The sequence below is a fragment of the Sciurus carolinensis genome, chromosome 5, assembly GCF_902686445.1.
Source record: "Sciurus carolinensis chromosome 5, mSciCar1.2, whole genome shotgun sequence".
NCBI lineage: Eukaryota > Metazoa > Chordata > Mammalia > Rodentia > Sciuridae > Sciurus > Sciurus carolinensis.
The window spans coordinates 66,006,346-66,027,054 of record NC_062217.1 but is presented as its reverse complement, the minus strand read 5'-3'; the positions used below and the strand labels follow the sequence as shown (position 1 = coordinate 66,027,054).

The 20,709-nt window shown below is 32.3% G+C and overlaps 1 protein-coding gene across 2 annotated transcripts in view; it reads left to right on the top strand.

Moving 5' to 3' along the window:
• Nucleotides 1-20,709, top strand: part of Dach1 (dachshund family transcription factor 1) — a 391,202-nt gene that overhangs the window by 153,031 nt on the left and 217,462 nt on the right. For both annotated transcript variants that reach the window (XM_047553395.1, XM_047553393.1), the window contains exon 2: nt 8,923-9,038. In XM_047553395.1, coding sequence (XP_047409351.1) covers nt 8,923-9,038 — 116 coding nt within the window. The remainder of the gene's footprint in view (nt 1-8,922; nt 9,039-20,709) is intronic.

Below are 20,709 nucleotides of genomic sequence, written 5' to 3'. Positions count from 1 at the left end.
ATGTCCACCAATGTCAGTAAAAGGAGGATAACAATAGTACCTATTTCAAAAGTTTTTCATGAGTATTAATAGACTTAGATCACATAGTGAACTTAGTAAGTGCCTGGTAGTTAGACAACATAATATAACTACAATTATTTTATCTACTATTTCAAAACGAAATGAAAACATTTGGGAAGAGGGCCTTCAGATTGTTGGAAATGGCATCGGCTACAGAGGAGAGTTCAATATTATTTTGAGACTGAAGAAATATGTGCATAGTGGGGCCAAATTAAAGATGATCTGCAAAAACAGAATGATAGTCAACCATAGCCACTGCATATTTATGAACAGGCTCTTGGCATATACCATTGAAATGAAAGACTAAATACGTGCTTTTGGTTCTAACAAAATGTAGACAATAGTAATTGCTGAGAAGTTGTAATCATTTGAAATTCAAATTGAAAGATTATAAGAAAGAAAACTTTTTTCTTTGTGCTCATGGAGTCCCTAACTTATATAAATTAGTTTAGATTGCCTGTTTTAGTTGGAATATCTTTTATTATTAATTTTCATTTTGTAAAATGTGGTTTCGAGGTATGACAGGAACTGTGAAAAAGATATTAATACAGTATTATATTAACTTTCCCTAAAACTTTTTAAGAAAGACATTTATAGTTGTTTGTAATTATTTCAAGACTTGTTCTTTGAAGGGTTCTATTAAAACTTTGCACCATAAAAAAATCATGTGTTACATGTAGACTCATCTGTGACATGGAAGACTCATGAAAAGAGAAGAAAATTTTAAGGTTTTTCTTTTGGCTCATGGTTCAAGGGGTTTCAATCCCTGTTTGGCCAACTTTGTTGGTCTGGGCCTGAGGTGAGTCAGAACATGTGAGAGAGAGAGAGAGAGAGAGAGAGAGAGAGAGAGAAAGCTAGCAGAGGAGGAGCCCACAGCAGGAGAGCCAGGAACAAGATATAAAATCCCCAAGGGCATGCCTCAGTGACTGCTTCCTATGGCCATGCTCCACCTGCCTATAGCTACCGCCTGTGATTCATTCACATTATTGATATATCAAATGGATTAAGCCACTAAAATTAGGTTATAGCTTCCATAACTTAATCGTTTCACCTCTGAATATTCCTGCATTGTCCATCCTGAGCTTTTGTTGGACCCCTTATATCCAAACCACTAGAGCTGTCTAGACAAACATGTCCCTAAGTGAAATTTGCAAACAAACTGCACTCTGGGAGCAATATTATGTTTATGGATATGTGGTATATGCCACAGATACATAAAAATAAACAATATTACATTTTTAATGTTTTCTTAATTAAAATTTTAAATTTCATTAAATTAATTTTAGTCTTAAAATATACATGAAATAAATTTTTACTGATAAATAATTTGGTGTACTTTTTAAAGGGTCACTTACCATTGACACAGATTGAGGCAAGAATATATGAAGTGCCCCTATTTGATAAAGATTAAGTTCAAGACAATATTCATTTGCGACTTCTTAAACTAGGTTAATATATTAATTCTAAGATTAACATATCTAATATATTTAATGCATTTTTAAAGAAACTTCTTTACTTGGACTTCATGTGTGAATTCTAAAATGGAGCAGATTTATAAGCTTAAGGGTTAGATTTTCCCAAGTTATGGAATTAATGAGAGGGGTACACAAGTGTTTTAGGCTGTCACTAATTGTTACCACAACATACAAATGCTTAAGAATGGCTTAGTTACAGTCCAATATGTTTTAATTCTTATATGGGGTAATTTTTAATTCAGTGTTTAGTAGCTCTAATTGAACTGGAAACTTCTGGTATTTTGTCTTTGACTTTGGACACTGATCTTTGTATTAAGTAATTTTCCTGTACTACTTAAAGTCTAGGCACTGTGAGTTTTGAGGTCACAGAAAATGGGAATTCTTCTTCACTAGAATAGCTAATTTCAACTATTTATGTTTTTATTAGTTATGATTTCAGTTTATTGACATTAGCTCTGTATTTTGCATATCAACTCTTGTGTTTCTTCTACCTGAAAATCAAAATATTTCAGATTGAATGACTCCCTCCTTTACAAACTTTTCCTTTTGACTTAGTTATTTCTAAAATTGCCCAGGATTCAACTTAAACCACAGAATTTGATATTAACAGGTAATTGTAACTGAACTTCTCAGGATTCTTTGCTGAATTCAGGGACGCAGGGTAAAAATCCACATTCTGGCATCCAGTAGAATATGTAAATTGGTATTTTTTTGGTTTCCTGGACAATAATTCTCAAATGACGATTCTCATGTACCTGTGACACATAGAAATGTTTCCATAATGTTTAGGGATCAGGGATATGCATAATTGGAATATATATTGTACTGAACATTTAGAGCATCAGTCTCTAAATAAGCACACTCCCTGGAAATAACAGGTTTGATGGTGAATTCAGTTTAGTAAATATTTACTTTATCACATCCCTGGAGCTTTGTTATACATATCAACATAGTGCAAGCTCTGAGAACTTGTCTCACAAAACAAAATACTAAAACTTTGGGAATTTGTCAAGTTCTTCCTGAACATATGCATATGTTTAATAGGTTTGACTGGGCAGTTCCCAAATTAACTTAAACACAAAAACTTTTTATTGAAGCATATTTTCCCACAGAATATTTTGTATATTTTGTATATTTTTGTGTAAGTATTTGTTCAGTTCATGAATTGAATTACCTGCCTTGTAAATAGTTGTGAGGGTTTGGTGATTTGTGCTCAGGAGCCAGTGAACTGAAGGTGCCCTCAGTGTGTTGTCCCTGAGGATATTTTAAGTTCCTGCCTCACACAACACTGTATTTTGGTCACTGTAGAAAGTCACCTCTTGGATGAGTTGGTTCATAGTCTATTTGTACTGAGAACTATGCATGAGTGACAGACACACCTTCAGAACACAAAAGGTCCAAAAATTTGTGGGGAGTAAGATTGAGAAAGTGCTCACCTTTGTCATCATTTCAAGAGTATCTGTCCAAACTTCACCAACTCTGAGAAAAACCATCAACAAAACCCCCCAAAACCAAACCAAACAAAACTTTAATGCAAAGGGAGAATTATGCTAATCACAGAGCATTTACAGTATTCAGATGGTTGCCTTTCAGAAAACTCAAATTTAAAAAAAAATTAAAATTCTACTAACCAGTTAACAAAGTTTAAGGGACAACCGTGCATTTATAAACCGAAGATTATAAATCAACTGCTTCTTTTGTGAAATATAGATACACACACATTAATCTTAGAAAGTCCTTTGCAAAGTTGATGGATCTGTTTCCTGAGGTTGATTTAATCTGGAAGATATCAATGATTATCTGTAATTTTAATCTTTTAGGCAGATTTTATAATTCTTAGAAGGATAAAAGTTTTACATATAATATCTTTTTTCAGCAAATATTTCAGAATTCAAACGGATATTTTTAGGAATTTAGAGGACAAATTATATGAGTTTATGTAGGTACCAATGAAATATCCAGGATCACCATTTATCCACAATGAATTCCCTGAAAAATATAATTGGAGCTATCGAAGTTTTACTTTTATATGTTTATTTTTTTAGAATTTTAAACATATGCTTGTGACAGAGAAAATGAAATATTCAGTATAGAAAAAAATAAATTCTCAATCCAGAGATAATCACTCTTAATAATTTAGTTGTGTTTCACTCTTTTCTCTATGTATTTAGCACTTGCTTTATTTGATTTTTTTCTCTCACTATAATTTGTCTATAGATTCAGGTTTGCGCCTTGCTTTTTCACTTCACTTAGAATATAAACATTTTCCCACATTATCATAAACCCATAAACATTAGTCTTCCTAACTCTATAATGTCCAAGTGGATATGCAAATCATTAAGCAGATTGTAACTTTCCAATACAAAACAAATTATTTATAGAAACATGAACATATTTAATATAAACATACCTATATAAAATGTTCTCATTTATCTTGGTTCTATAGAACCAATTTACTAGAAAAAAAGTGCAGAATATCACAGATTCAGAGTTTTTCCTGAGTAAACAGATTTGAGAGGGCAAATGAACTCATAGATTACATAACCAAGGTACTTTCATTCCTAAATACCTATTTGTGTTTCAGAACCCATCCCAATGCTCATTTGCTCCCATGTATTTTCTGATACTGTTACCTCACACACCATTTCATTTTTTATCTTCCACCACAAAGAAAGGGCTGTGTCTTTATTACAGTCCTAATGTGTGCCCCAGTGCTCCTGTAGGGTAGCTCTTTTCTCTTAGATAAATGAATGAATGAAGGGTTGAATTGAACCCTCCTTCCTCCATACAGGTGGGATTTGTACCCTGCATTTCTACTGATCAACTACGTCTACATTTCTACAGGCTCTTTCTGAATTTTACTTGTTTCTTTACTCCGTCTCTCAGTGAAATAATTGAACTTAATTTCTCCACAACTACTGAAGAGATTAGTAGGAGATGATGTCTATGGAGAAACTTGGGGACTAAAAAAATCTGAGAAGTGCCCTCCTTCAACAGTTCAAATTCCTTTCATTTCTTCAATGGGTTTAGCTTCTTATTAATTCACATCACCTTTGTTTTCCTTTTTTTTTTTTTAAGTTGAATTTTTTTTTGCTTCTCTTTGAGTAAACATAATAAATGGACTAGAAAGTGTTGGTTAACCTTACACAGTCAAGGAAGAGACAGACAAAAATTAGTATGAGATTGATTTAGTGATGTAAATGAAGGAAAGAAGACCACCCAGGGTGACCTGTCTGAAAAAGAAAACTTTTTTGTTCAGAACTGCAGGAGAGAGTGTGGCTGGGTGAGTCTCTAAGTGCTTGGGATATGAAGTGTGGATTTGAGCATTCCTAAATTGTAGTCCTCTTTTAATGCAGTTGTTTGAAAATATTAAAGGATGTAGGTAGCTATGGTGGGAAGCAGGCTGAAACAATTACAGAGTCTGAAGTTGAAGTCTGAAGTTGTGATTTTATTCAAGCTTCTGAGTGTAATGATTTAAGTGAGGTCTTCTGTTTGGCTAGAACTGGGAGAACTGGACTTGCTCTGATCCTCTGGGACAGACTTGAGTCACTGTTGTAGATCAGGCTGGGTTGAGTGTGGCTGCTATTGAGGCAATTGGTTATTCTAAATGCTTTTGCTAATTTTTTCACTTCCTTTTTTTCAGTTTAGGGTTTTAGCTTTTCTGTCCAAGAATTACTGATTTTGAACAAAACATACCAGTTTATCCCCCAAAACCTTATTTAATTAGATATTCAGAAACCCTGATTTAATTAGATATTGACTAAGGGTATACCTTCTAATAAATTGTTAGAGCCAGTATAGTTAGGTCTGAACAGGCAATAAAATATGTGCTTCTGACCACTGTACTATAGATAGATAGATAGATAGATAGATAGATAGATAGATAGATAGATTCTCTTGGAAAATCCCTAAAATTCTTTGAAAGGAATTTGAATATTCAAGTGTTTTACAATTAAGTTATCTTCCCTAGAGTCTTGTAGGAAGTAGTGACCCTCTAGAAGTTAGCAAGACTGTAATATTGAAAGATTACCAAGTCTGTCAATCAGGAGACCTAATGGTAGGTTATGAAGGAATAATGATAGGAATGAAATCTTATTAATAAATAAGTTTCCCTGCTTCCCCTCAACTGAGAGGTTGTGTATAACTCCCAGGGGAGTGCCCAGTGGTCTTGTGCTTTAGACAAAAGGGTCAGTGGTTTGACTTGTCTTCCCAAGTCTTTTCTTTTGGCCCCTTCTGTTCTTTGCATTGGTATCTCAAGACTGCACTCTCACCTAATTGTAAAGTAATCCCCAGTAGGGTGTCAGTTGATGGCTTTAGGGTGTTACCACCAACAAGGGTATTTGCATTTTAATGGAAGGTTTTAAAAGAACTCAAGCTTTGAGTCTGAAAGCAATAAATCTCTATTGGTGGAATTTGAGGCAATGTGATAGATTGGGCAGGAGAAATCTGTGGTGAAAGGAGCCCACTGGGCCTGTTCTAATCACAGCATGAGTTAAAGTGTTCCTTCTTAGGAGCCTGACTTCTTCTAGAGTGAAAGCTGTGAGGACAACTCCTGTGGCCAGAATAATAAAGCACTCCTGCAAGGTTTCCTTTTCTTGAAAACAAGCTAAAGGACTGAAAATTTAAATCCTTTAACTTCCTCTGCATTTTCTATCTTCTCCCTGGCATCTTGGTAGAGATTGCCCATTCCTCTCTTCTCTTTTTCCGGACTTGAAATGTATCTTCAGCACTATGTTGAGACTTGGAATTTCAAACTTTGTGCCTTACTTTTTATATCCTGGAAATTTTTTGATCACTGGAATTGATCAGGTGGGATGCTTGAGAAATTTAGGGATAAATGGTTTCACAAATAGGTTAAAATTAATTAAAACAAATATAATGAGCCAGGTGTCATTGTAAGTTTTAAGGACACACAGGCCATGTTTTATGCACTTTCTGCCATGTAGTTTTGGTAGCAAAACAGATAAATAGGTTAATGCAAACAGTGCAGAAAGAATTATAAGAGTTGTTCACCATAAGCTGTGAACTACCACATTGTCTCAAATGTAAAACACAGTCAAATCTACATGTTAGAAAAATCTTCTGGAATCAGTATGGAGAGTTGTCTAGACTGCAGACTCTACAGTAGGACAAAGTTGGAGGTAGAACTTGGAAGCGTTTGGAAAGCCTTAATAGTAGGTCAACTAACAAATGAGTGGTTGATCTGGAAGACAGGAGTGGGGAAAAAGGAAAGAGAATGGATTTTTAAAAATGTCTTCATAGAGATGATATTAGAGTGAGCAAGAGAGGGAGACAAAGCTGAGTCCTGGATTTTTGGTTTAGTCAATTAGGTACCATTTTGCTGAACCAGGGAAAGAGGAATAGATTTTAATGGGGCACATGCTGAGTTCAGATTTGGACAAGCTGAGTCTTAGATATTATAAAACATCTAAGCAGGGATGTTTACTAGATAGACATCAATCTGTCTGAATCCCAGGAGGAAGATCTGGGCCATAGATGTATATTTAGCCATTAGTCTTTAGCATCTAAGTGATGACAATAGAAGAGATCATTCAGGGAGAATGGAAACTATTAGAAGGATGTTGATTGATCCTAGACAAATAACAAGAGTTAAAAGCCAACCAAAGATGAGGAGTAATAATGAAGAATAAGAAGACTTAGCTAGGGAGATACTTCAGAACATAAGCAGGAAAGTATCCCTATTGGTTAACAAAACAGCCAAACTTGCAAACAGTCTCCCTACTGTTTTTCCAAAGCCCTCCAGGATCTGACCCTCAGCAATAAGTCTAGCAGTTTTAGTCCTTTTTCTATTTGACTGTCTCAGTTCATTTGAAACAGTCCAGACATACATTTCTATTACTTTTATTCTTATATTCTCACTGTAGTGTACTTTCTCCCATTCTTTTCTTTTCCTACATTTAGTCATTCTTATGAATTTTCTTCTAAAGCTTTACTCCATCTTTCTTCCCTGAACATAGATATCAGCTGAAGTACCAATTAAGACATGGGTTGCAACTTTCTTATGGGACTTAGCCTATTACAATTTGCATCACAGTTATTTATGCACCAGATTCTTCTCCCTTGGCAAGAGTATAAGCTCCTGATGACTAAGAACTCATTCCCTCAAATTATTGTCCATGGTGCACTGCTTTGAAAACAGCAGGTATTAAGTGATTATTTGTTCAATGACCACATATACTACATACATAGAATAAGAGTATCTTTGAATCTTCTGATAAGGCAAGGGAACTCAGCTGAGGCACACACGAAAATGCTTACTTATGAAAGAATGTATCTGACGTTTTTGATATATCTAGGTGTGTATTGGCCAAATAAATTATGGAAGAGCATTTCATAAAAGTGCATTCATAATACAGAGGGCAAAGATAGAAATATAGTGCTAACAATGTTTGTTTCAAAATTTGCTAATATTATATTCTTGATGTTATTTTCATACAAAATCAGCCTTGACTTGTCTCCTCTTCAACCTCTGCTTTTATAATTTTAAAATTAATCTTGTATAATGGGCACGTAAAGGACAACTACTACTGAAACAAAAGCACAACATTTTTGTTTATCAAAAGACAGAAGTAAAATGCTCTATTGACAGTTTCTCAATGATGTTCTACAAACAACTCCAAGCTTTTCCAATATATTTTAGTATATTAAAAATAAGGCAACTTAGTGTGGTTGTTCACTTAAATAGAATAAGGGTTAAATGATAACTTGACTTATCTTTTAAATGACAAAAAATAAAGAAATTGCAAGACCTTTTCACACATTAGATATGTATTGTCATTTATCATCTAGATATCAGGCTAGCAGTGCGAAGTAATAAAACATATCATCGAAAAATGTGCTATAGGTCTGAATCACTCTTTCATTCCACCTCCCAGCTAACTGTAGTATTAAATCAAACAAGCAGAACATTTCCTTAGGCAGCCATTGCCTTTTAATTTCCTGAAGAACCTTAAAATATCATTCATTACAAGTACTACACATATTTGGTTTTTAAAAGTCTCATAAATCAATAGCAGGCTGACTGTAATAATTATTACAAGTTAGTGCATAATTTTCGTGCTGAAGGCTGCATGCAGAACTTTAGCATATGCAAACGAGGCAATTCAAACTGTGTATAGATATTAATATGAAGAAGCAGGTAACGAGGTGCAGGCTATGAATTATGCATCAGGAGTGGCTGATCTTCAATGAGGAAAATGAATTCAGCATGTAATCTAATTAGTGATGGAAGTCTATTACATCTAACTGCAAAAGCAACCGTCCTTGAAACAAATTTATTTACAGTCCATGTTACCACTTGAAACAACTTTGAAATGATGTGTAAGACAACAGCTTAATTGTAAAATTTTTTGTTTGTTTGTTTCAGTTCTAGACCTGGAAGGCCTCCTAAGAGGACTCAAAGTGTCACCTCCCCAGAGAACTCTCATATCATGCCACATTCTGTCCCTGGCCTCATGTCTCCTGGAATAATTCCACCAACAGGTAAGAGTGCTACTTATTTATGCCAAAAATATTAAAAATCAGCCAATATCCTAGATTGTATACATACTTATTTTTACACTTGCATTTTTATGCATCAATTATATTTTTGTGCACACTAAAATAACATTACTGCTAACAGTTTATTTCAAAACTGCTTCATGATCACCATCATTTCTTTCTTTAAAATAAAATGAAAGAAACATAATTGAGCACAGTGCTAGAAGTTGTTTTAATCAATCCTCCTACAAATATCAAAAAGCAAATTATAGCTTCTATTTTCCTGTTAAGGAATAGAAGTTCAGAATCAGTGACTTTCTCAAGGTCAGTGAACTGATAGCTCTCGATGCAAGGCCTCTAGATTCTAAACTTAATTCTCATTCCATAGAGAACCCAGAAATGAGAGACATACATTTTTAACAGCAGATGACAACTATGTCCAATAGAAATATCCGCTATTTTTCTCAAATAAATTTCTCCTAGAACTATTTAAAGCAAGTTTATTCTTAGAATTTTGAAAATGTATAAGTAAAAAAATGAGTCTTGACCACATAAACTCTCTTCTATGAAGAACTTGAATAAGGTACTGCAGCAAAAATTAATCATTTGATTTTCAACAAATAGATGTGTTCGTTAATTCTTTTTGTTTACTTATACATTTGCCCACTTGCAATTTTCATCAGGAAATTAGCCACATTCATGAGGAAATTAAAATAATGATATTGCTGTATCACGTATAATATTTATATTAATTCTTGGAGTCATGGAAGTTTAATATGGAGAGAGACATCTAAATGTCATGTAACACAATCTATATAAATACAAATCTGGAAAGACAAAAAGAAAAGATTTCCTTTTGTTTCTGATTTCTCCTATCAATATTTTCTTTTTCCTTGTAGCATTTTTTTTCCCTTGTGGTTTAATATAACCTTGGGTTATCTGATTTCAAATTTGCATATTTGGGTCAAAGTCCCTTGAAGTCAATAACTATCTATAATGTACCTTTACTTTTGTCACAAATCTGAAAATTTCATTCACCTTCATGGATATTTATCAGACATCAGCTGAGTTGAGTTTTAAGCTCTTTGTTCATTTTATATATTTAATACTTTTTTCATCAATGCACCAAAGCTTCTTAATAGCAAACAACTGAAATTCCCATAGAGATTTGACTTTTTTGTGCTAATTTTGTGGATGAAAAATTGAGATGTGAAATAAAGAAGTCAATAGTTGAAAATTTTCCCATTACAAAGCAGTTGTCACCATTTCTATTTAGTTAGGCATGTTTCTCTAGTAACCAAATCCTACTGCTTGAAATTCTAATTTCTAATTGGGATCTGACATTTCTAATTTCTAATTTCTAATTTGGGATTTGGAAAAGGATTTAGAAGCAGATTATTTAGCTTTATAGTTAATTTTATAGTTGATTAAATAATAAAATTTCCTCATTAGAAAATTTAGGTTTTTGGTACTACATAGAAAAATCTTTTGTACTAGTTAACCTTTCATATATTTTATAGTGGAAAAACTCAAGTGTGAAAGAAGAAAGACCTGAGTTTTTTGTATAATTAACTTTAAATGAACTATTTTGGGTTTTTTAATGCTGGTTTTATAATCATTTTTCTGTATTTGGTAAGCTACATTGACTCTCAAAAGTTATTTCATCACAGTTCTCCTAAGGGGAAAATATATTGTACGTTCATATGAAAATAGGAAAGATCTTGTTCCAAATTGTCTTCCAATATTTAATCTTTCAAGGTGAAGATAATAAATACTTTAGTACCAAAGCAATAATGAAATAAATTGATACCTTCAAAATCTAAATGTACCAATACCTCACACGATTAACACCATAAAGTATCTCTAATAAATGAAGTTCATATGTTAAAGTGCCCCAAACATAATATTAAATTACTTTTGAAAAACATCTTCCTAAAATATGTTACAACTTTTTCGGCTGAACATAGTTTCAGCTTGACTCATTGTTGCTCCTTAATTGTAGAAGCAGGGTCATTTTATGTATTCCAGTTGCTCTGCTATTCTTCTCAGATAGGTTTTTGTATCTTTGTTCTTTCTAATGTGTTGTGAACCTCCAAAAACAGGACTTCTGTCAAGCTTATCAAACATTACATTGAAAGAGACCTTAAGCAGTCATATTCTGGGAAAGAAATGAGGAAATGGAGGCTCATGAGGAGAGCAGGCTGGGTTGGAAAGGGGATCTTGGAGAGTTCAGAGCTCTCTAGAGCCCGATGAATGGCTTTGGAAGTGTGAACTCACTACTCCCTGATTCACTCACTTTCATCTTTGAGAAAGTGATCCAAAGAGGTAAGGTTGCTAGAGTGTGACTGTTGCACTTGAATGGTATTATCATAATATATTCAATATAATTTCTCTTTTTACATAAAAATTTTGTAGACTATGGGACAGTTTAGATTTTGGGAAATACAGAGTAATGACTCCATATACAAGGAAACATACTATTTTATTAACTGGCAATCTAATGGTCTGGGAGTATAGTTTGAATTTAAAATCTAGAGCTTAATGGAGATAAGAACATGGAAGGCATTATGTATTCATGCATAGGTTATGATGACTACATTTGAGCCTTATCATCCATACCTAACACCTTTCTCCCAGGAACTATTTTTTGTATGAGAGAATGGTATCCAATATGAATATATAGACTTTCATATTCTGGGACTTTATATTTGCTACTTTTCCTTAAAAAAAATGATGCATTTTCTTTTTTTCCCTGAGAAAGGTGAAGTGTGTTATTTAAAAAAATAATATTGATAATGCTATATTTCTCTATTCTTGATATTAAGCAAACTGGTTTGATAATGTATATACAAGTTTTTAAACTATGAGTTTGAATCTTTAATAATTGTTTCCAGAGTTTGGGGATTTAGTCCAGTAGAGTATTTGCCTAGCATGCATAATGCCCTGGGGTGGGGGGAAGAGAGGAAATTTTCTTTCTAAGAGATTGCAGTTATTTCTTATCTTTAGAAGATGTAGATTTCAGGAATGGGGTTTTAGCTTAGTGGTAGAGGTCTTACCTAGCATGCCTGAGGCCCTGTTTCCCATCTTTAGCACCATAAATAAATAAAACACTTGGATTCATGTTTCTAAAACTGACAAAACAATCAAAGAGAAATATTGTAAACATCAAGATTAAAAGGAAAGATGCAAACAAAAATCCCCCCAGATTTCAAATTCCAGAATTTAAATTGTAGCATACTTTATGAATATTGACTTGCATGTTTGTTATTTCTCATGGTAATAGCAATTTAAAAGAATAAAATGTTGTAAATTTACCTTTGAAGTTGCTTAATGTTGTTCTGTGAACAGAAAATTATTTAATTTTGCAAGTTTACAAACATCCATTTATTTATTCCTGGATGGTTGGTTATTATTTTTAATATATATTAAAATATATATTAAAGATATATTTTTATATATATTAAATATACATATTAAAATATATATTTAAATATATATCTTTAATATATATTTTTAATATATTTAATAATATTGGTTATTATTTTTAACCAATATGTTATGCCCATATTTTTAATTTATTTTTTTATTTTCAGAAGTTGAACATTGGAATTGCTTACATTCCTGGAAATGTTTCTTTTCTCAGGAAAAAAGGTTATCATTATATTTTTTTAAATAGTCCTATCTTAAAATTATATATTTAGATATTTATAATAAAGAAGGCAAAAAGCAAACAGAACAAATAAAGAACTGCGAGGTTACTTATGGAGTTTTTGGGTTTTTTTTGTTTGCTTAAGTAGACTGTGTGTAACCTTAGAAGTAGTTGTGGGCAGATGGTAATTTCAGAAAGTTATGATGGTCACTAGAAGCCATAGCAACCACAAGTTGAAGTTAATGGAAAAAAAAAAAAAAAAAAAAAAAGAAGCTTCTTTGTAGAGTCTTGTAAGGCCCTACCTCCTGTAGTGGTGGCCACACTTATTTTGACTGAGCACTTGTCTTATATCATTCTTGATAATAAACACTGGTTTGAAATAAATTTCTTTTTACAACAGAATTCCAATAACATTCTTGCTTTTTATAGAATCATGTCTATTTACAATTAAGGAAAGGGTATTTAGGAATTCTTAACACTCCCTTCTTGTGCCAGCAGTGCAATTTGGATAGTGTTTTGGCCAACTTCCTATTTTTTATCTTTAGGTCAGAATACAACCTGGTTTTGAAATACAATTTTCCTATCAGTATTAAGAAGTTGCCTACTGAGTCAAATACTTGCATTTGACATTAAAAGTTATCTAATAGCTATTTATTTCAAATACTTTTATCAAATGAATGAGTGCATTATAGTTTTGCTTCTTGGGCATATCTTTTCTCTCACAGTTACTTTGTAGACACATAACCAATATGCATTCAGAGGAAAGAAAGTCATTGTGTACACACATACACTATACCTAAGAAATAAGACTTTGTACCTTGCAAATTGATCATTTTGGAAAAAATACAGGACCAGGAAAATATTAATCTAGAGTTAATCCCATTGAAACATTATTATTTAAAAAAAAGTTCAAGGAATGTATTTGTGTATGGATTGTTGATACAAAAATGTATTTTCAAAGATTATATTCTTTATTTTTCCCAACTAAATTTTGGTTAACAACAACAATGTCTAAGCTACCCTTTATAATACCAGCATTTGTAATATTTTCAATGCTTTAATCATTCTACCTTCTCAGGAGAAAATTCATAGTTTGGAACTGTGCCTTGTATCTTGATAAATGTATTATAATAAATGTATTCCATGGGGGGACTCACAAGTAAGGGTAACAGAAAGATGTACAAGTAAAATGGCCACAAATGGATTGATCCTCTTCACTAATAAATTAAACATAATCTACTGAATACCTTACTCAAAGAGTGACTATGAAGTAAACTGTTTAAACCTTTATGTTAATATGGTATGTTATAAATGTGGTTTTTACATTTATATATGGGGAATATTTGTGAAGTTATTATCAGCAAATGCTTTGAGAATAGCACCTTTGAATCCATCACCTATATAATACATACTGCCCTTTAGTATTTCTTGAAGATAAAAATAAATATATATATATTTTTTCCTTTATGGAAAGCCAGCCTAAACATCAGACTTCATCATTCACCTTATTAAGTTTTAAAACTTGTTTTGGAACTCTGTTATTTTCCTATATCTGCTGTAACAAATTACCACAAGGTTGGTAGCAGGTCAACAGAAAGTATCTTCTCATCGTTTTAGAGTCCAGAAGTCCTAAACTGGTACAATTGGGCAGAAATCATGGTGTCCATAGGCCACACCCAGTCTGAAGGCTGGAAGGGAGAATCCATTCCTTGGCTGTTTGAGTTTTGGTGACTGCTGGCATTGCTCAGTATGTGACCCCCTTGCTCCAATTTCTGTTTCTGTGGTCCTTGCCTTCTTTTCTTGTGTATGTGTTTATCTAAAAATCTCTCTCTGCCTCTCTTTTGCAAGGATACTTGTGATTCTATTTAGGGTATGTTGGCTAATACAGGATAATCCCTCCATCTCAAGATTGTCACATAATCAGATTTGTAAAAACAAAACAAAACAAAACCAAAAAATCCCTTTCTTCATCTTAAGTGGCATTCCCAGGTTCCCTAGATTAGGATGTGGAACATAGTTTCAAGGACATTTATCAGCCTTCCACACCCAGCAAGTCCCTAGGAATCAGGTATTGAGAGGTCCAAATGTGTTGTTGTGGATATGTACACAAATGTAGCCTCTGTGAGGTTTTGGTCAGTTTTGTTCACTGTGATATCACAGTGCTTAGAATATTGCCTGACATGGAGTGGATACCCCAAATAAATATTTATTCAATGACTATGGCTAATAAATGTCTAGTGAAAGTACTACAAGTACTCCAGCCAAATCACAATATGCCTTGGCTCTGTTACTAGCATAGAAATTCATAAAAATCCTTTTTCCTAAACTCCTAGAGCAAAGATCTGTTATTTTTAGATTTAATTAAATAACCACATATTACTAGACTTCTGGACAGGCCTCTCATCTACTTTAGAAGAAAATTACAGTCCTTTCTTCCCTAATTTATTTCTTTCTTCCAAATTTCTGTTGAATTCTGTAATCTCATATGCCTACGCTGGACTGCACTAAAAATTATAATTTGCTTACACTTTTCTCTCAGTAGATTTGCAGTAATGAAGTTGCTAATGTCTCTAATTGACTAATTGCAAGGTATTGTTTGCTTCCTTTTTGGTAATGTGATAGCTTCTTTGACAAGAGAAGTTTGTTTACATTAGAAAAGCAAATCAAATTTTCAGAGTCAACTTTTGATTATGATAGTGGATATTACATTGGCTGGAACTTTGTAGATTATCCACTTCTTTTGTGAGATCCTTAAACAGTGCTCTAATCCTTGGTTACTCAGTCTTTTGAATATTGTCTTTTATGGCACCCTGAAATTTTTCCACCAATAGGAGGTGCTATTATTATCTCAGTTCTCTCCCTAACAGAGAAGTGAGAAATGCAAATATTTTTCATTCAGGCAAATATTGCTATAGATACATTTTTAAAATGCCTAAAAATATTGTAAAACAAAAGTTGTACAAAATAAGATAAAGAATATTTGTTTATTCGCTGTCTTTGATAGCCCCTCTGCTCTAAGACTAATTCTGGATCTTTAACTCCTTCCCTTAAGATTGTGCTTTAAGCTTGTTTTTAAGAATTTAACCATACCACATTGGAACAGTTTTTTACTCTCTGCATACTTCTTAAGGATAAGTTTGGCAACTTTAGTCTGTCTTTTCTTTTGCAAAGAAGTAGATTGCTAATTGAAAAGATTGACAGAAACAAAAATTTCTAGAGAAATAGGCAAAAGGCAAAGGACCATAATATTAATAAAACTTTGCATTAATGTCCTAAAACATTCATTGCCTATTTGTGAATGAACTTAAGAACTGATTTGAAAACATTCTGCATGAAAAACATTGAAGCATTTCACTTGGATCTGTAATCATATAATATAACCAATACTGTGGTAGAACTTTGGGAAATGCTAATATAAACCTAAATTTAATAAATAGGAATATAAATACTATTTAATACTGTACTTCAGATGGCATCTACATTTTTATGTCTAGTCATGGCAACGCATTTTTTAGCAGGACATTGACAAACTGGAGAGTATTAAAGGAACAATCTAGATGATGTGGATTTGGAAATGATGATGTTTAGTCTGAAGAGTTACAGAAATTCTGAAAGCTGATGATAGCATACACTCACATACTATGCCTTAGATTGGGGGAGGTAACTCAAGTAGGAGCACCTACTCAGCATGTGCAAGGCCCTGGGTTCATTCCCAGCACCAGAACCAAACCAAAACAACAACCACCAGAAAAGGGTCTTGTTTAAGGGAGAATGGTCTAAGAGTAGAATGTATTACCAATAACACCTGAATCATTCCTTCTGATGAGGATGTTTAAGAGGAAACTGGGGTGAAAAGTTGTTTGCTATAATTTTATATTTAACTTATTTTTATTGATTTTGGGTGAAAAGTTTTTTGCCATAATTTTTATGTTTAATTTATTTTTATAGAAAAGAGTATATATGGTATAAAACAGTTTTTTTTAAAACAAATCTCTCCTTTCCTATCAGCCATCTTTTCCCTTCTTAATAATCACTATTCTTAGGGAAATTTGAAACTTATTTTATATTAAGAGAGAAGCAGATTGGATAGTACCATTGTGTTCCCTTCTAATTATAAATTTTGATGCTTTTATTTTACTTAACCTGGAGTTTTTTCCCCCCATATTCAACAGGGAACTTTCTAGGTAAAACTGTCTATTTTTCAAGGTTTCATTATATATTTGTTCATGGTTGTTTTGTGGGGGGGAGTATAAATTCATGTTTGTTTTGGACAGTTTTTAAAAATTAATTTTGAGAAACATACTTTATACTTTTAAGCAATAATCCTCTTTCTCGCTACCCTATTTTTCATTCATGGAATATTTGTCTAATGGGTAAAAATGTAACTATAGTAAGATAACCCCTTTTTTTTTTCATTTGTAAGAAATTTTTAAGCCCTTCCATCCACCACCTCACTTCCCTTCTTCCTTCCTGAGTACTTGGGGTTCATAGCAGCAAAGTTAATAGGAGCAAATGGCACCTAATATAAAGGAACACCTATAATATAAATAATATACTTATAATATAAATAATATATAATATAAAGAAACAAAAAGGAACACTTATAACTGTGATAGGATTTGGAGCTAGGAGTGGGGATGTTTTCCCAGAACATTCATCAGAAGTAATGACAGAACAACATACACACTTAAAGGGATTTAAATGAAAGAACTGGAACTTTACTATAAATTACATTGATTTGACTTTCCAATTTAAGAAATAAAGTTTCAAAAAAGGGGTTAATCCCTGAAAGTCATAGGAATCTTTCACTCACACCATTCTGAAATGTAGAAATGAGCCATTTGAACGTTTTCATCCGTTATTTTTTTCACCATAAAATTTTTTTAAATATCAAAATTATTTTTCAATTGTCCCGAATGTCAAATGACATAATTTATAAGAAAGTTTTGGGAACAATGAAACTAAACTAAGGTAAATCATTAATTAAACGGACTGATTTCTGTGCTATTGATTATTACTACTGGCTATCTGTGTTCAAACCAACTCCATTTGATTTAAAAATAAAATTGATAGTATCTTTAAAAGTATAGCTTTCGCATAAAATGGCTTAGTCTAGCAAGTTATTTATATGTACTCTATAGATACTCCTAGTAGAGGGAGTTAGCACTAAGTTTTTGTTACTACATGTTTACTTTTCAAGACATAATGTCTCTCAATTCATTTTACAAACTTGTATTTGTGGGGACAATAAACTTTTTGGATATGAAATGTTACTGCTATCATTCTAATACATGTTCAATCTGTCATATATTGCTTTCAGAAATATGCACATTACAAATGAAACTAAGCCTTAAAAATGGAGATTGCTTTCAATTGATTACATCTGTATGCTAAGCTATTTAATTGTTGAAAATGAATTGACATATTGTAAACAATGAAGCTGTTTTCAAAATGATAAAAGTGTAACCTAATTCAATAAATTGAATCAGATTACACAAACACTTTTGCACTTCATTAAGGAAGTAGTCAGTATAATTAACGTGAGAGCTTTTTATTATATTCACTTGTTGATATATGGCTAAAAATATACACAGTAGACTCAACTATTTGAAAATCTTTGTGCTATTTCATACTTTAATGAAAGTTACACAAATGCAATTCCTAGCAAAGATCTTCATAGTTTTATTGTTAATTTTAGAATACAATGAGTAAGTCATGACTCATCTCTTTAAAGGACACTATTTTTCAAACAGAATGATATTGTGACACAGCTCCATCATGGAAGTGAAAGGCCTGGCTTTTGTGCTTTTCCTAATCAGTTACTAGCTAAGTAACCTTGAGTATTAGTATTTGGACTCACTTGTTCAGTCATCGCAGATGACTACTGGTATCTAAAACATCATTTTAGGGAAGAGTCTTGTCCAAAATTTCACTATTACGTACTAATCAATTCAGGTTTTCTGATTTCACTTTATTACTTTCCTGCATCAAGTTACCTTCTGAAATAACTTCCTCATTTATCATCCTTCTTAACATCTGCCTTATTGCCTGCTTGATAGGAATATGTGAAGAACCAAATGAGCTAATGAATCCAAAAAGCATTTTGCAAAGTGTTACATAGCAAGATATCTGATTTTGAGTTTTATAAGGATAATTTTCAAAGTAGATTTTTTGCCATGTTCCAAATAGAATAAAAGTTATTTATCTCTCTGTTTGAGCACATCAGTTCTGGAAATAATGGGTTCTTTCCATACTTATGGCATCAGGTTGTAATCACCTCCTTATTTCTTTTAAATTGGTTTTGCATCTGGTCATTAGCTCAAATAAAATATTTTTATCCTGGTACAATCCTCTTTTCTTGTCAATGATTACTTTTTGATCATTATATAGAGAATTGTATGATTCATAATTAATTTACTGAAATGTGTTTTATATCACATCCATTGGAAGAGTATCATTCTATTCAGATAAAATGTATTCCCTTTAGTTTTCATTTAAGAAATGCAATTATTATGGAGAGACTTTTTCTAAATATATATTTTCTAATTTTCTGAGCTTGCTTCCTGGGATGTGAGGATTTGACTTAAGGAAATAGAATATTGAGTTATAAAGATTAAAAGGAATGTTAACACTTTGTTTATTTGAAAGGGTTATGCAAATATAGGTTATTATTGTGGATTAGAATTAGAAATGTAATGCTGTATTATCAAGATTTTCTTTAAATGTATAAAATATTCAATACTAAAGTCAATAAAGTGTTTAATTCCTCTATTAAAGCATTATTCCTTAGAAGTTAATTTTTAAGCACTTCTTTTTCTTATTAAAACATTTATTTTCTAAATGTGAAATGTAATGTTGTAAAGGTTTTCAAAACCTGTCCTTCTATTTGGATACCTTATTCATCTATTAAAGCAGTAAAATGCCCTTTGTATTCTCTATTATCTTATATTGCTTAATAAAATCCCTCTAGGAATTATATTAGGGAGAAAATGTTTAAGTAGAATTACATTGAACTATGTTGATTTAAATGAATATAAATGCAAGTATCTCTAAATTCCAAGAAAATTAATCTCTTAATAATACAGTATAATGCTATTTTGAAGTTACTTGAGCATGAGATTCATCTCATCATACCTAACCTTTAAGTTACTTATTGAATAAATTAAATTTAAGGATACCATTCCAAGGAGAACCCGTTACCATATGACCTGTCCATATGAGTTGTCTTTTTGATTTATAATGGCAATTGCTTTCTCCACATGAATTTCATGACATAATAATATTCTATGAATTTTTGAAATTATAGTGAGCTCCACATCAATCATCTATAATAAAATACTATATGTATCAATGAGAGGGCACTATTGGAATGCAGACATTTTAGAAATATGCACTTTTTCATCAATGCCAATATTGTTATTTTAATAAAAGGGGGAGGTTGCTTCTTTTGATATATTTTAATTGATCATAAAAATGGTCAGCCTCAGAAATCCCATTAGCATACTACCCCATCTTCTCAACAGTAATCTTTATTTTTCCTTGAATGTGTCAGTTGCCCATTCAGCCAATTTTGCCTAGATCACTGTTGTTTTTGGCCTAAATTCAAGGAATATTGCATCTGGGGTTGCTACACATTAAGTCTTAAATTTCAGGATTGTAATTAAAGAAGGCTACTGGTATCTGTTCATGTTACTTTTATCTGTAAACTCAGAGTGATATAAGGTAAGATTTCAGTTACAGAAAAAATTGTGTGCTGCTGAGTTTTCTCCAGTTTCTCTTTATAAAATATTGTGTAAATACCTTATTATAGTCTTTTATGAGTAAATATTTTTCGTTCCTATCTTATATGAAAAAAGTCCATAGGTAGACTTTGCCCTCAGCAACTACCTCAGTTTTTACTTAATCTCACTTAATTTTTCTCCTAAAATGGCACATCTACTAGCATACTGGGTTCTTCATTCTTTTACTATATCTTATGTCTACTTTTCATTAATGATCAATATACTTTGAACTGATTTCTTATCT